Genomic DNA, 17260 nt, shown 5'->3' with positions numbered 1-17260 from the left:
ATGATCGCTATCCAGTAAACGTGAGTAAAATATACGTGAAAGGTTTCACTCCATGCTAGGCCTAGCTACTAGTGCTTACCATTATACTGTATTTGCTACCCCTCGTCGTGGGCACGTGGCATCAGCTCCTCCTACTCCCATGGTTTCCTCTCTGGCTTCTTAGCCTTTTCCAGTGCTCGCACAAGGTGAAATTCAGCTACCAGACCTCTAGGGGTGATCTAGAATGACTCCCTGGCCACCCCTCTCTCCAGCATGCCCTCTGCTCCCCATAAAGGGAATCTGGGTGGCAGCTCCAGACCCCTTCCCATCTGTGCCAGCCCCCCAACTCAATCCAGGACTCCACTTCCAAGGCACAGTTCTAACCACCCTGTAGTTGCTGCACTTGGCGGGATTATTAAAAACTGTTTCACGGTGGCTTCTTTTATATCTCCTGGAATTACGAGGGCAGTGCTGGCCAGACAGTAGGCACTAAATAAAAACGTGTTAATTGAATCGGGAAGAAAATGAAAGAATTTTAAAAATAGAAAATGACCATAAAACCCAAGTGGTGCTTTAGACAAGTGAGTTGAACTTCTTCAGTCCACACATGTCATCTCCCAACCAGGCACTTAAGTTCTATTTTCCACTCGGTCATGTTAATTTGGAAGAAACATGCCCACAGCAAGGCAGGAGGACAGCCCCTTCAAGTATTACACATAAAATCACCATTAGCTTACATCTCCAACCAACGGGAGTGAGGTCATTTATACAGGTCAACCCCAACATATAAAAGATAATTAAGTGAAAGCCTTAATGTCCTGCCTGCTAGACATCCAACTTTTTGGGGATGGTTATTTGATCCCTATGTACCTTTACAGAGATATAGACTATCATGCACACATGTGCACATGCCTGCATCTTATTAACCAGAAAGTGGTACATCATGCATGCCTACAATTGAAGGCAATTCTTTTCCTTTGTTTCTCTGTGTAACATTGGTTGTCCTGGAACTCAAGCTGTTGACCAGGCAAAAATTATTGTTATTATTATTATTAATTATTTTGGTTTTCAAGACAGGGCTTCTCTGTGTAGCTTAGCTGTCCTGGAACTCACTCTGTAGACCAGGCTGGCCTTGAACTCAGAGATCTGCTTGCCTCTGGCTCCCGAGCACTGGGATTAAAGGTGTGTGCCACCTCGCGGCAGTAATTCTTTTTTTTTTTTTTTTTTGGTTTTTCGAGACAGGGTTTCTCTGTATTGTTTTGGAGGCTGTCCTGGAACTTGCTCTGTAGACCAGGCTGGCCTCGAACTCACAGAGATCCGCCTGCCTCTGCCTCCCGAGTGCTGGGATTAAAGGCGTGCACCACGAATGCCCGGCCGTAATTCTTATTAAAATATACAAATATAATTAGAAAGAGGGCTGGGAAGATGATGGTTCAGCAGGCATGGACAAAGCACTGTTGTTCCGGGGACTTGTGTTCATTTCCTAGCTCCCATTTAGGTGGCTCACGACCTGTAACTCAGTGTCTGCCTGTACCTGCCCTTGTGTGCACATACCTACCCCTTCCACGAACATATCTACATATAATTAAAAAGAAATCTTTAACAAAACTGTGGAAAGAAAGCCCTGATATAAAATGATGAAAGACAAAATTATAAGCAGGAAGGAAACTGTGGTTGGGAGATCCACTGACTAGCATTTTTTATAAAGTTGTATTTTTATACATATGCATATGTTAGTTTATGTGTGTGCGCTTGCGTGCACATGTCTTTGGAGGCTGGAAAAAGACTGAGTGACCTAGGACTAGAGTTGCAGGCCCAGCGTGGGTGCTGGGAGCCCAACAAGGGCCCTGCAAGAGCAGTGAATGCTCTCCATACCTCCAGCTCCTCAGGTAGTATTTCCTTAGCGCATTTGCTTTGGTGTCTTGGTGACCGCCCATCATATACTATTATTTTAATTACCATTCCCTGTAAGAATCCAGACAGAAGGAATTGCTTCATCCTAGAAAGACAAGGATGCCAGGAGAGAGGACGAAGATTAGAACTAACAAATGTGAGGTGCTTAGGGCTGGAGAGATGTCTCCGTGTTCAGAGCACTTGTTGCTCTGGCAGAGAATCCCGGTTCAATCCCTAGCACTCACGTGGTGGCTCATAACCATCTGTAACCCTGGCCCCATGGGCCCCTACAGGTGAAATCACCTTCATGCCTGGAATCTTTATCTCTGACTCCCTTGATCAACACTGCACGAGGTACAACACCCATATGGTTAGAATGGTGATTTCTGAGGATCAGTTCTCTTGGACCTCAAGAAAATGATGTTGGTCACATTTATATTTAAATGGGCAGGACAATAGAAAGGGTGCCAGCCTCACAGCCACAGTGACTGCTGTGACAGTGATTCCCAACACTCAGGGATTCTTTCTAAGCACTTTTTATTTATTATTATTGTGGAGCGGGGTGTGGCATGTGCGGAGGTTAGAGGACAACTGTGTGGAGTTGGTTCTCCCCGTCCACCTTGACTTGAGTTCCAGAGATTGAACTCAGGTGTCCAGACTTGCATCATGGGAGACAAGCACTTTTATCCACAGGCCCCTGGCATCCGTAGATTCTGATGCAAAGGCAGACAAGCTATTTGGTTTTGTATTAGAAACCAGGTGTTTTGCATGGAGAAAGACAAATAAGATGCATGTCCTGCCCCCCTCAAGGACTCATCCTGTGAACAATAGGCGAAGTTAAGTAAGAAAATTTACACAAAGGTATAACCCAAAGGGATTGATGATGCCTAGTTAATAATTGTGAGAATCCTCTGTTTGAGTCTGGAAAGACAAATACAAGTCACTAAACACTCAAGGAAAAGAAAAGCATTCCAAGCTGGGAAAACCCACCACCTCTGCTTCAATCCTTCCATAGACGGTAAAGGAGTCTCTGTCTGTCTGTCTGTCTGTCTGTCTGTCTGTCTGTCTGTCTGTCTCTCTCTCTCTCTCTCTCAGTATAAAATCCAACTGAAATGTAGCCCCGAGGGAGGCTGGCGACACAGGGGGCACCATTGTTAGAGAACTTAGGGCTTTGTGGAAGCTGGAGTTGGCACTCAGGCCCTGCCAACTTCATAACCAATGTTCTTTTTCAGCTCTCTCCTCTATTTGGAAGTTAGCCAAGAACCCTCTTAGCTGGCACTGTAGTTCATTGTGATCTGGCTCTCATACTATCCCTTAGGAGAAAAATATGCCATTTGTCATGGGCCAGTTTATTCTTTTGCAAGACTGATACTTCCAGTCCCTTCAAGGATGTGGGCTGTGAAGCTGCATCTCACAGGGAAGCACTCTGAACAGCCTCCAGTCCCCGAGTGCCATTGGTTTAGTGGGGGCACTCTCTCAATGACTCAGACTCTATATCGTCTGAGATCTGAACCGGTTTGAGTTCTCAAATACCATGCAATTCTCTTCCATAATTGTAAGCTGGCTGTCTTCAACGCCTTTAAATAAATTCCTTGTTAGAAATGCAAAACAAAACAGAACACGATCTTGCTATGTAGCCAGGCTGGCCTTAAACTCATGATGCTCCTACCCCAAGCCTCCCAAGTCCCAGGAGTGCAGACATGTGCGGCAATGCCTGACTTTGGATGGGCGTGCGTGCGTGCGTGCGTGCGTGCGTGCGTGCGTGCGTGCATGCGTGCGTGCGTAGACCAGAAGTGGGTGTTGATGTTTTCTTCAATTGCTCCACATCTTATTTCCAAGATAGGCCCTCTCACTGGGCCTAGAGTTTGCACATTTGCCTGGACTAGTTGACCAGCAAGCCCCAGGGATCCCCATGTCCCCAGTTCCCCAATTCTGGGATTACAGGCATATGACACCATGCCTGGTTTTTCACATAGGCGCTGGGGGGTTATTCAAGTCTTTACATGTGGCAAACACTTGACTGACTGACTGGCCCATCTCTCCGGGTCTCTGAATACTTTTCAATGGAAATGCTCTTGGCTCTTCTTATACAAGATTTTTCCAATGGTAACTATGTTGTTGAATGTCAATTTATTTAAGTTACAATAATGGTTAAACATGTTCATGCCCTTAGTTATGGAATGGTGGATAAGAGAATAGAAAGGAAAAAAAAAACTTACCAGGCTTTTGAACAACGTGATGAGCACAGAGACGTGGTCCTACTCACCCATGCGCTCCGGCTTCTAGCACAATGTCTGGCTCAGTGCAGGCATTTAATTTTTAATCAACAAACAGAACGCTGCAGGGAGCCAGGCACAGCTCGAGATGCTTTGCAAACATTAACTCACCTCCACCTTACGCAGATCCTTTGTAGGAGAATACAGTAGTCTACGGATGCTACAGATGAGGAAACTGACACAAAGAAAAGAAGCAGCTTGCCTAAGGTCTCAGAGAGAGAGCACGGCAGGGCTGCGCTCCGCTCAGACAGCAAGGCCCCGAGGCCCCATTCTCTGTCACTCTCCGTCTCTCATCAATGTTCCATGACTGTACGGTCACTGGATTTACCCAGGAAGAAATGCTTTCATAGATTAAGTCTTTGATTTCTTTTAACCTAGAAATATTTGATAAATGCTTATTATGTGCCTACCATCCTCAAAGAACTTCTGTAAAATATAAAAGACATGTGGTGTTAAATTTATCATTTTTGTTAGGGAGGATGGACACATACATAAGTTAATAGTCACACGAGAAAAACGGATGCCATCATATTAGTTTCCATAGAGATGCCAGAAGAATTCAGACGCAACTGTCAAGGGGCAGACAGACTCTGTGTAACCCTGTGATTCCTACTTATCCATAATTCCTGTGATTGTGGATTGCTCTAACTAATGGATATGATGAAGACAAGAGATTCTGTGGGTATAAAGAAGGTCCTAACTCAATTGATTTAAGGATCAGGTCCTAGATGAGCCCAAATGAACGAGATAAAAGTCCTCAACAGAGGAACCCAGGTGTGCTGGGAAGGAACTGTATCTTTGCTCAATTAAGAGAGCAGCCATCTTGGTGAGACCCTTGGCATGGAACTGTGGGCCGTTTTCTAAGACCAGAACGCGGCTTCTAGACCACACCTGGCAAAAAAGATGGAGCCTTTGCTCATAAAGATCTGAGGAAATCATTTTCTGCTCATGAGTCTGAAGTGGGATTCTCCCTAAGTCAAGTCCCAGATGAAATGCAGCTGTCTGCCACCTCTGCAGAGGCCTGCTGAGACTCCAAGCTTAAGACCCAAGGAAGCTGTGCTTAGACTACTAATTGACGAAACTGCAAGATAAGAAACATGTGTGTTCTAAAGTGCTAAATCCGTGGTCCACTCGTGCACCACGAGCTGACTAATGGAAACTAGTTCTTAAGGGGTTGGGCATAACTGGTACCTGCATGTAATCTCGGCACTGGGGAGGCTGAGACAGGAGAAGCAGGAGTCTAAGCATACTGAAGCCATGCCACAAAGCCAACACCAAAATAAATTAAAACATAAATGCATACACACTCCATACTATGGGAGGCGTATGGAAATCTCTCTAGATGTCTGTTCTGGTGATCAGGGACAGGGAGAGCTAAGGAAATCTACTGTAGAAATACCTTTCACTTGGAGATGATAAAGACGCTTTGCATTGGAAAGGCTGAATTTAGAAGGAAATAGAATGGATGTAGCTACTTAGGATCTGGGAGTGGGTTTTCAGATGAGAACAAGGTAAGTGGAAGAGTTGGGCATTAGCACAGACACGATAACATAAGTGAGAGGTTGACCTACTTGTTTCTAGGCAAGAGTCCAGTATGCTAGAGAACTTTTAACTGTGTTAGAAACAGTCTGTGTGGCAAGTTCTTTCAGTATGTATCGTGAGCACTCTTTCTGGTGCTCATTTTCCTATAAACCAGCAAAGATGCTAGGAATCGGACACCCTGACACCTATTAGCAGTCATTGAACTGTCCCTTGCTGCCCTGGATGCCTTGAACAACCAGCCAGACTGAGCATTCCATGGCCACCCTGACACAACTATGCAAAGATTGCAGGGGATCGTCCCGGCTCCTGAGTGCTCGACTCCAATGAAGGCTGTTTGAAATATTTTGTAGCTGGTATTTTGCGATCCTGACCCTTGCAGAACTTCAAATGGACCTGCAATTATTTCTTCCTAGGCCAGAGGGCAAGCACTTCTCCTTGTGGTCTAGCAGAGACAGGGTTGTGATTGGTGCTAAGAGGCAAAGCTATGATTAGCCGGGCTTGGCCAAAACAAATAGCTGTGATTAAGCCAAACAGCCATTTTAAGCTACATCAGCAGGCTGCTGGGGGCCTGGGAGACACTCTCCTGTGCTGCTTCCCCTAGGGTTACAACAGATGATCTAACAAGAGACTTCTCTCAAGTGCTCTTTTCTCACTCACTTTTCAGTTGCATGGACCAAAACAGGGGCAGCAGATAGAGGATGGAGGGAGATGTTCAAGAGTGCCCAGGGTAAGATGGAAGGCAGCAGCTGCAGAGAGGGACCACAAGCAGTGGAGAGCCAAAGTGAACCTGCAGGCCCTGGCCACAAGAATTTGAGAGAATCGTCAGGTCTCTAGGGCCAAGAGTGCCAAGCAACTGGATGAGAGCTGTAACACTGGCTGTCACCAAGGCCTGAGGAATCCCAGTACCCCAGGACCCATAGGACGCTGCAACCCCAGCTGTGACTTCCAGGCCCAAGGAGCTCTAAAAGGTAGGGCAGGTCCAATATACCAGGCCCGCACATCAACTCTAGCACTAGAGGGCGCCACTGCCACTCTTCTTGCTATCTGTAGCTGGCGGATTGCTAACAACAAATGAGGGAGCCCTGGAAATCAGTATCCTCCAAAGAAGCAGTTCAGAGAGGGAGGGCAGGAGGAGAACTAATCTCTGGCAAAGTACACTGATAGCATGGAAGAAAAAAGGGAGAGCCAAAGCCAGGAGAACAAGGATGTTCAGAATTAAAGCAGCCAACGTGGTGATCCACACCTTTCATCTCAGCACTGGGGGAGGACGGGCGGGGGATGGGGAGGACGAGCAGAAGCAGTTGGATCTCTGAATTGGATCCCAGCCTGGTCTACAGAGAGAGTTCCACGACAGTTAGGGCTACACAGAGAAACCCTGTCTCGGAAAAAACGAAAACAAAAACCACCACCAACAAAAACACACACAAAAACAAACAAAAACCCTCTAGAATTAAAGTAAGAGCATGCTGGGTGGGTTCTGCTGCTGCTCTGGATATTACCCTCCACTCTTACAATAGTATGTCTAGAAAATAATCTCTTTTTGCTTGAAGAAAAGGAAAATTCAAAGGTTAACAATCTCTGTCAACCTCATATTGATATTGATACTTGAGATTACATTTGAACTCAGATGAAGATCCCTGATGTTTGAACTATACATTACTTCATCCTGGGCTGGAGAAATGGCTCACGGGTTAAGAGCTCTGGCTGCTGCGCTTCCAGAGGACCTGAGTTCAATTCCCAGCAAACACTACAGTGAGATCTGGTGTGCAGGTGCACATGCATTTACACACTCGTATATATTAAAAAAAAAAAAGAACATGACGTCATCCTTGTAGGCGTGAGAAACCCTGAAAGGGAAGAAAAGAGGTTCCCCTGGTTTAGGAAGGACTAGGTGAAACCAGGTTACCTGCACGCCATTGTCCTCTATGCGGCCAGCAGAGGGCGCCAGAGGCACGGTTTCCCGGACCCGCTAGGGACGAAAGAGCGCATGCGTATGCGCAGACGCATGCGCGCTGCCTGCCACTTGCACGGGGGCGCCAGCAGGGGGCGGGGACACGCAGCGCGCACGGTCGGAGGCGGAGCGGCGGCGGCGGCAGGGGGCAGGCTGCAGGGTGGCAGCCCGCGGCGGGCTCCAGGTAACCGAAGCGCCGCGCGGTGGTGCTGACCCGGCCGCTGAGCCATGGAAATCGGTACCGAGATCAGCCGCAAGATCCGGGTGAGGCCCGCGTCGGTCGGCGGGCGAGCACTGGGCCTGGCGGGCGGGCGGGCGGTTGTCAGGAGTAACGGGGCGGGTGGGCCCCGGCCTGCGGCGTCTCCTCTGCGCGGGCCGCCTCTGACAGGGCGCAGGCGCGGCTCGGCGGCTCGGGGGACATCCGCGGGCCCGTGGGAGTCTCCGGGGCGGCGGCTGAGGAAAGCGCCGTGCGGGGGAACGGGGGTGGGGGCGGGGTCGTCCCCTCCCCCACCGCCCGGGGCGGGGAGCCGGGGGTCCCCCCCCCGTTATTGTCGTGGTTTTCACGGGCGCCTTTGCGATGTGTCTCCCCCCCCCTTTTCTTTTCATTTCCCCTCTCTTTCAGAGTGCCATTAAGGGGAAATTGCAAGAATTAGGAGCTTACGTGGGTAAGTTGATTTTAATCCCAGCACTCTGGAGGGGAGGTGTTGGCAGCTGACGCGTCTGAGTGCGTCTGCCCGGAGCTCTTTGGGTGGTCCGCCTTGAACTCGAGTGTTCCCTGGTTTCCTCCTGCCGCCTTTCCCTGAACCATCTGTAGATAGCAGGGCCCTGAGCCACCCCCCCCCCCCCACCCGTGTCCTGTCCATAGCGTTATCTTGAGATAGTTTAGCTTTTCCTTCCGTCGAGGCTGTCGTTTTTAAATCGGGAATGCTTGTCCGAATCTTGTTCCGTTTTTCTCGTTGTTACTTTCGTCATGACCTTTAATTTCAGATCTATCATTTTGGATATGAACGTCTGTTGCTTCTGGCATTTGCCACACAGCTGGTTCAGTGAGTTTGGTTTTAGATTTTTTTTTTTTTTGTTATTGTTGTTGTTCTTCCTATTCGAACCTGACAGCGGAGTTCATTTTCCTCTCTTAAAAGGAGTGTTTACTTTGGGCTAGGCAGTGTTTAGCTGTTACATATATACAATAAAAATCACCACTAAATGTAAGTGATAATGTCCCCAGTTGTACAAATAGAAGCGAAGGCTTTGGATACTTGAACAGAGTTGTGGGAAGAGACCTGGTCTCACTCCAGCTGGTGGCTTCAGGTGTAAATTGTGGGTAGCTTACATGTCTTGAGACCCTTACTGACCTGTGGAGTCAAAACTGTTTTCATAATAGTTAGGAGGCTTGGCTTTTCTCTATAGTGACTTTTGGATTATATGAAAACAGTGGTCAGAAAACTAATTTTAAAAGGTAGTCACATCAGATTTTCCTAGACCTTTTAGTCAAATTACTTCTTGTAGTTTAAAAAAAAAAGGCCAGTTCCATTTTGAATTTTATCAATGAAACGGTTAATACAATGCTTTTAAAACTGGCTTCTCAGCTGGGAGGTGGTGGCACAGGATTTTAGTCCCGGCACTCTGGAGGGGAGGCATTGGCAGGTGGGTCTCTGAGTTCCACACTAGCTTGGTCTATGGCATGGGGCCCAGGACCTGTGTCTTTTTAGTACTTTGGTTGTGAGGATGTAGATGCTTATAAAGCTGTATACACACTGAGCTGATGTGATTCTTTTAAGAACGGCGTTAGTGCCATGTCAACTCCACACTAGAGCTAGAGTCATTCCGGAAAGAGACCTTGGCTGAGGAAATTCCACCACCAGATTGCTTGTGGGCAAGGTTAATGTGGCATTTTCTTGATTCGTGTGGGAGGGCCCAGTTTACTACGATGGTGCCACCGTTGGTCTGGTGATCCTGGGTGCTTTAAAAAAAGCAAGCAGAAAGTCAGGCGTTGGTGGCACACGTCTTTCATCCCTTGGGATCTCTGAGTTAGAGGCCAGCCTGGTCTACAGAGTGAGTTCCAGGACAGACAGGGCTACATAGAGAAACCCTGTCTCAGAAAACTTGAAAGAAAGCAAGCAGTCAGAGCTAGCCAGGAAGCAGCACTCCTCTGTGGCCTCTGCATCAGTTCCTGCCTCCAGGTTCCTGCTGGCCGCCTTCAAGTCTCTGGATGGTGAACTATAAGCTGCAAGGTGAAGCTGTGGTCACAGCGCTCTATCACGGAAATGGAAACCTTTTGAACTTCTAAGATGTGACAAGGTGAAGCTGTGGTCACAGCGCTCTATCACGGAAACGGAAACCTTTTGAACTTCTAAGATGTGACAAGCAGGGTTTGCACACTTAGGCATTTGGCAGAGATGAAAAAAGCTAATTGTTTTTATTGTCAATGACAAGTTGAACTTTCAAATGAAAATTAAAACCTTGAAAGTTTGGGTTTACCTCTGAACCTGAGAGATTCCCAGAATGGAAAGATTTTGTGATAAAATTATGGAGGCTCTACAGCATGGCTTCATATGGTGAAATATATCAGCATGTCTTTGGTTCACCGGCTCAGTGAACTAGTATTTCCAGTCAACCACTAGACATTATTAAATTATGCAAAAGCTAAAGGATGTTTAGGTGGATTTTCTTTTTCTTTTTGGTTTAACGAATCAGGGTTTCTCTGTATTGTTTTGGAGGCTGTCAGTCCAGTCCGGCCTCGACCTCACAGAGATCCACCTGCCTCTGCCTCCCGAGGGCTGGGATTAAAGGCATGCGCCACCGCCGCCCGGCTAGGTGGATTTTCTTATAACAGTACAAAGAGTTAATTGGTGGTGTAATAGATTCAATATTGCTAATAAATTGCCACTTGAGTTTCAGTGTGGTATCACAGAAGGGTATCCATGAGATCTAGAAAGGCTGTTAAAATACTTAGTACATTCCTCAATATTAAATAACTGACCACAGATTATATTCAAGAAACAGATTGGAATTCATTTATCTTTTAGACTAGATAGATACAAGTGAGATTTATGGAAGTAGAAAGCAAGGCCATCCTTAGAGCTATGTTTTTCTGGAAAACTTTGGTTTCTAGAAAAGCTATTAAGTTAATATAGTTGGACTATTAGTATATAATTGGTATATTAATAATTAAATTCTTTAAAAATTCTCCATTTTAAATTCATATGGTTAATATTAGTAGATACAGTTCACATCAATCAGAGACGGGGCCGGGTGGTGGTGGTGCACACCTTTAATCCCAGCACACAGGAGGCAGAGGCAGGTGGATCTCTGTGAGTTCCAGACTAGCTTGGTCTACAAGAGCTAGTTCCAATACAGCCTCCAAAGCCACAGAGAAACCCTGTCTCAAAACACCCCTCCCCCCAAAAAAGAATGACTAGTTTATGAGTTACAGTTGTTAGGTAAATTTCAGATTTGTTTCAAGATTGTCATAAGACTTCTCGTGGCTGTGAGAATGAAGCTGAGCTTGAATCTTCTTAGTTTTAATTGCTTTTTCTCTTAACACTAAATGGGTGCCAGCCGTGAGGTCTGCTGCACATGTGGGACTGTTAGTAAATGGCAAATGTGAGGCACGAGCACATCTTCACTTACAGAAATTCCAAAGCAGACTTCCTCTTAGTTTTTTAAAACATTACCTTGTCGTTGCATTTGTTTCTGAAAATACTTGTGGGATTGTGGCGGCAGTGTTGCTCTGGGAGAGTGCTGTGCTAGAGCCTGTCAGCAGACTGACATCGGGGGCTCGGGTTTGGGTGTCCTTGGTGCTTCCAGTATGTTATTAACTGTATAGAAACTAAGGAAAGGACGAATGGTGTCACCTCCCCCTTTCTCTTTACTTGAAACTACGACTCCATAAACTCTTAACACCATCACACCCAAAATTGGAAATTCTTTTTGGGGGGGGGTTCAAGACAGGGTTTCTCTCTCTGTGGCTTTGGAGGCTGTCCTGGAACTAGCTCTCGTAGACCAGGCTGGCCTCAAACTCAGAGAGATCCGCCTGCCTCTGCCTCCTGAGTGCTGGGACTAAAGGCGTGCACCACCAACACTGCCAAAATTGGAAATTCTTTCAAGCTAGCAATTTCATGATGGGTTCCAGCAGAGAACCTGGTGTTTAATGCCTGTCAGTTGAGTTACCAAAAGTCACCTTGCAACTCTTTGATGTAAAGCAAGGTCTTTTTCATGTTTCCAGTTAGTTACCTTATTATTTATAGTTGTATATACCTCACTGTCCAGAACAGAGTTGCTTTTGTTTTCTTTGAGGTGGGGTCTCAAACTGTGTAGCTCAGGCCGGCTTGCCACTTAGGATATAGCTTGTGCCAGCCTCAAACTGATCCTCTGTTTCAGTATCCTGGGTACTAGGGTTACAGTCACACACCACTACTAGTCCCAGCTTCTCGTATTTTTTTATAACAAAAACGTGAGTCCCAGAGCTCTGGAAGTTTATGAAAACAATTCTTCAAAGTTTTGGGTGGAGTACAAAGAAGAAACAGCATTCTTTAAAGCATGCATTAAGGGTCTCCTCTATGCTTATGTGGGACAGGTCAGGGTGCAGCAGTGACAGTCGGGTTTTCACACCCTAGAGGTGAAAGTGTCACTGAACTTTCCAAGCTTTTACTGCTGTCTTCTAGCCCTAGTATACTAATTAAGATATATTTCAGAGATCTGTCTGGACTATGGAGGAATATTTTATCATCTAATGCTAATTTTGCATTAAATTCTTAATTTCCATTGTATTGTCTACTCAGAAAACATACAAATTCTAAAGGCTTTGCTGAGAAATAATTGATAGTTTAAATTGCACTTGCTTGAAGTATATGGGTGTGTTTATTAGTATGTTTGTATGTCTTGATATGTATGTAGATATACCCCAAACCATCAGCAGTTAATATGGTAAATCTACTGGACTGAGTGTAGTCTCATTGGAGACTCTGCACCACTTAAAAGAATGAACATGCTCATTAAGCCCTCTCCTTTCTAAATTTCCAGGAGCTCCTTTGGCTCTGTAGCCCATTCTTACACCTTTCCTTGTTTCCATTCTATACCAAGACAACACTGATCTCATGAAATTTTAGAAATACAAGTTGATACAGTGACAGTCATTTCATTAGCACTGTGAAAGAAAAATAGCCTGTCTCCATGGTATCTTAGCAGTCTTATCTATTCACACTCTGGAGTTGTGTTGAAGCATAGTAGGAATGTCATATAAATAAAGATTAACTTATCTATTGCAATTGCAGTAGGAGCTTTTTTAAATATACTTTTGCAACGCGAAAAGATTGGCCACTTTTAATTTACATTTTCCATGTTTCAATGAAATACTGCTTTCTCTTTTGTCCTTCTATACTAGAATTTAGATGTTTTCTTCTTATTTTTTAATGATTTATTTATTGTTTTATGTGCATTGGTGTTTTGTCTGTGTAAGGGTGTTGATCCCCTGAAAGTGGAGTTACAGTGTGTGCTTAGACATGGTGGATGCTGAGAATTGGACCTGGGTCCTCTGAAAGAACAGCCACTGTTCCTAACAGTTGAGCTCTCTCCCCAGCCCCTAGATGTTTTCCTTTGAAACAAGTGTCTGGCAGATGAACCTTTCTGTTTATATGGAAATAATGAGTATTTTAGTTACTAAGGAAATTTTAATAAAGACATGTTTGAAGCTTGGCGTGGAAGTGAATGTCAGTAATCTCAGTAGTTGAGAGGGTAGAGGGAGAAGGATCATGAGTTTTTAGACTCACTCATGGGCCATATATATGGGGTGGGACAGACTGACACCTACTTTTCTCAAAGGGAAATTAGATTTCCTCATAATATCTTTGCTTTCTAGTAGAGTGTTGTTGGGCTTTTTACCTGCAGCCATTGTATAGGGTTAGCACTGAAAGAAGTTGAGCTGCCTTTTCACATTTTTCCTCCTTTGGTATTAGCAGTTGCACGTATAGAGTTCTGTGTAGTTTTCATGTATGTGATGTTGCTGGAAGTTTATTACATGGAGTAATCAAGCCTGACTTTACTAAGTGAAAGCATGTTTTCTAGTGAAATGAGTACTGCCTAAGAATAGAAAATTAAGCAGAATACAACTATTGGGAACATGTCTATACCTTCTAGAAGTGTCTGAAGATGGTGAGCATTGAAAAGATTTCTTACAAAAAATACACATTCTCCTAATTGATTCTGTGATGCAGGATGTCTAATAATATGACTAGAAATGCCAATTTTTTTTTCCCAATTCCTGGCCTTCTAATAGTGGACATACTTGTGGAGTAAAGGGGAAAATTGGAAGCTGAGCTTTCTTGCCCATCCTGTGTTAGAGTGAGGTACAAATTCTAAAGGCTGTTTCTGTTTTTAAGCACATTGATTTTGAACAAAAACAAATACTGAGGAAACATTTAAAAGTTTGGTGGGCTCCCTTGTGAGTATTTCCTACTTGTCGTCAGACAAGCATCAATTAATTATCCTTTCCCACTTTCACTCTACCTTTTAAATAGATGAAGAACTTCCTGATTACATTATGGTGATGGTGGCCAACAAGAAAAGTCAGGACCAAATGACAGAGGACCTGTCCCTGTTTCTAGGGAACAACACAATTCGATTCACCGTATGGTATGTTTCTGAATGTCTGCCTCACAGCAAAATCAGAGTTGGTATTCTGTCTAGAAGGAGGTTCTCTGCAGTCTTTGAGGTTCACTGTGGAGAGGCGCTTTGAGCAGTGCAGCACAAAGCCTCTGGAGGTTTCTCCATCCGTAAGTGGGACTAGTAAGTCACCTGCTGCCTGTACTTGTGAGGATGGCTTAGCTGGGTCATCAGAGTGCTTGTAGACGAGCCCTCACCGCAGAAGCCCTTGGTGTGTGTTTCTGTGTTTGCTCTCTTCACCGCCCTCCTCTCACCCCACCCCTGCACAACCACCTACAAACCCTGAACTCCAAATTTTAAGCTAGGCTTGCTTTTGACTTATGGGGGAAACTTTTTTCCTCTTGTTTTTGTTTGAGGTTTTTTTTTCCTCTTCCTAACATGCATGTCCACTTTGACAAATATCTCAGTCACCTTTAGTTTAGAATTTCAAATAAGCGACTTTCTTTTTCGTATAAATTACTCATGATTTGAAATGCCTTTTACCAAAGCACGTGTGCCCTTAATGGAGAGTAAGCATATGATTCAGTTTAAGAAGGCCAGCTTCAGTTATCAGGGTTAGGTAGAGTGAAAGTGGGAAAGGATAATTAATTGATTCTTGTCTGACGACAAGTAGGAAATACTCACAAGGGAGCCCACCAAATAAAGACAGTGGGCATCACCCTCAGTGACAGCTGATGATGGAGCAGAGCAGAGAGAGCACCTAGCCTGCTTAGTTTGAATAGGAGGCACTAAGGGAGATGGTGTGTGTTCACACCTTCATTCTTTTTTGTTTGCTTGTTTTTTCAAGACAGGGTGTCTCTTTGTAGCTTTGTAGACCAGGTTGGCCTTCAACTCAGAGAGATCCGTAATCCGAGTGCTGGGATTAAAGGCATGCGCCACCACTGCCCAGCTCTTACCTTGATTCTTAAGGAAAGAGTGTCTTCACAGTGGTTTGGGCAGCTTTCTGCCTTATGGCTCTTAGGAGGACTCTTTGAAAATCTGTGCAGAATTTCCTGCTTTTTATTGCACAATTTTGGAGCACATGAGTGAGAATCCAGTGATCCTTACATGTTAACTCACTGCGTCATTGTGGACATATACCTTACTTAGTACAGTTTATCCTTAAATGCTCATGCTGTTTTTTTGTTGTTGTTGTTTTTTTTTGTTTTGTTTTGGTTTTTCTGTCCTGGAACTAGCTCTTGTAGACTAGGCTGGCCTCAAACTCACAGAGACCTGCCTGCCTCTGCCTCCTGCGTGCTGGGATTAAAGGTGTGCACCACCACCACCCGGCTGCCCATGCTGTTTTTGACTGAGGAAATTATACTACAATTGTGAATACTTCTTTTTTAAAGTCATAAGTAGTTCAAGAATTTGTTTTGTTGTGACCTGACCTTTGGCTAAACCTTTAGATCACTTGGGGTTTGCAGTCCAGCTGATCTAAGCTAGAAGACTGACCTCATAGGTTCTTTTTCAGATGACTTAATGACTGTTTAAGACAGATTTCATAAACCAGTATACTGTTAACTGAATATGAACTTACATCAAAATCAGCTTCTCATCTTGCTACAAATAGAATTTCACATGTACTCATACAAGGAATCATTTCTTCTCGTTGGAACTTTACTTTCACAATTCACTAATGTTAAACAGACTATCCTGATTTTTAATTAGTTTTTTGTTTGTGTGTATATGCATGTTTGCATATGTAAATACACATGGATGTGTGAGCATATGTGTGTCGGTGTGTTTGTATTTGTAAGCCTGAATTTGATGTTAGTTGTCTCACTGGATCACTCTCTACTTTGTGTATTGAGACAGGGTCTCTCACTGACCCGAAAGCTCACCAGTTACTTTAGTCTACCTAGACAATTTGTCCCAGGGACCCCTGTCTCTCTGCCTTGCAAGTGCTGGTGGCTTCCAACACCCAGCTTTTATGTGGGCTCTGGGAATCAACTTCAGGACTCAAACCCCGACCCTCCCAGCCCTATTCTAGTACTTTTTTTTTTTTTTTTTTTGGTTTTATGAGACGGGGTTTCTCTGTATTGTTTTGGAGGCTGTCAGTCCAACCTGGCCTTGAACTCACAGAGATCCACCTGCCTCTGCCTCCCGATTGCTGGGATTAAAGGCATGCACCACCACTGCCTGGCAAATTCTAGTACTTTTTTGTTTTCTGTTTTTGCTGTTAATTTTATAACTTTACACTAAGGTCTTTTTTATTTTTTTGGTTTTTTTTTCTCTCTCTTTAAATCCTGAGGTAATTGTGTCTATTAGGAAACTGGCTTGTGAATGGAGTCTAAATGAAACAATAGGAAACTTGTGTTTATAACAGGCTTTTAGAAGGATTGCTGTGCAAATATACCTTCTATAAAATTATTAAGATTGGCTATGTTAAAGCAAGGTCATAGCCTGTTTGCTTAATTTTGAAAATAATAGTTAACAGTAAGATGTGATAGCATATTTTAAAATTCCTTTACTTTGTTTTTTTTACCTCTCAGGATTATGTTGTCCAAGAAGCCATGTTAATAGTTTGAATATTAACTGCTGGATTAAAAGAGTTTATAGCTTAGTAGTAGGGCATGTGCTTAGTAGAACATGGTTCTTAGTTTAGCCCTATAGAGAGGGCGAGGGAGGAGGGCAAAAAGAAGCACATGCACTTGCACACACATGTAAACAGCACATAAGTAAAGTAGTTGTGGTGGGCAGTTTTCTGTGTTTGGGAATTGGATACTTTGGGATACTTGCTTATTTTATTCTTAACTGTATTGGTCTTTAGTCCTTAGAAAGCAAGGTGACTTTTTTTTAAATGGAGACTTGTCAGTTGATGGTGTCTTTGTCTTTTTTCTTTGGTGCTGGGGATTGAACCCAGGGCCTTATGTGTGATCTTAGCATTCTGTTCCAGATTTGCTGATGCCATGTATTCCTAGCTATCTGGGAGATGGAATTCAAGACCAGCCTAGGCAACGTAGGCCTTGTCTGAAAG

The 17260-nt window shown here is 44.4% G+C and overlaps 1 protein-coding gene across 5 annotated transcripts in view; it reads left to right on the top strand.

Annotated features, from left to right (window-relative positions):
• The first annotated feature begins 7747 nt into the window (after positions 1 to 7747).
• The window catches only part of Zc3h14 (zinc finger CCCH-type containing 14), a 45508-nt gene continuing 35995 nt past the window's right edge, over positions 7748 to 17260 (top strand). For 2 of the 5 annotated variants that reach the window (XM_040742646.1, XM_005068418.4), the window contains exons 1-3: positions 7748 to 7905; positions 8264 to 8306; positions 14157 to 14271. In XM_040742646.1, the coding sequence (XP_040598580.1) occupies positions 7870 to 7905; positions 8264 to 8306; positions 14157 to 14271 (194 nt within the window). In that variant the 5' untranslated portion in view covers positions 7748 to 7869. Of the gene's footprint in view, positions 7906 to 8263; positions 8307 to 14156; positions 14272 to 17260 lie in introns of those variants that run through there. The other 3 variants (XM_040742650.1, XM_040742647.1, XM_040742649.1) reach the window with 2 other exon arrangements.

The sequence above is a fragment of the Mesocricetus auratus genome, unplaced genomic scaffold, assembly GCF_017639785.1.
Source record: "Mesocricetus auratus isolate SY011 unplaced genomic scaffold, BCM_Maur_2.0 Super-Scaffold_15014, whole genome shotgun sequence".
Classification (NCBI taxonomy): domain Eukaryota; kingdom Metazoa; phylum Chordata; class Mammalia; order Rodentia; family Cricetidae; genus Mesocricetus; species Mesocricetus auratus.
This window is presented reverse-complemented; position numbering and strand designations above follow the sequence as displayed.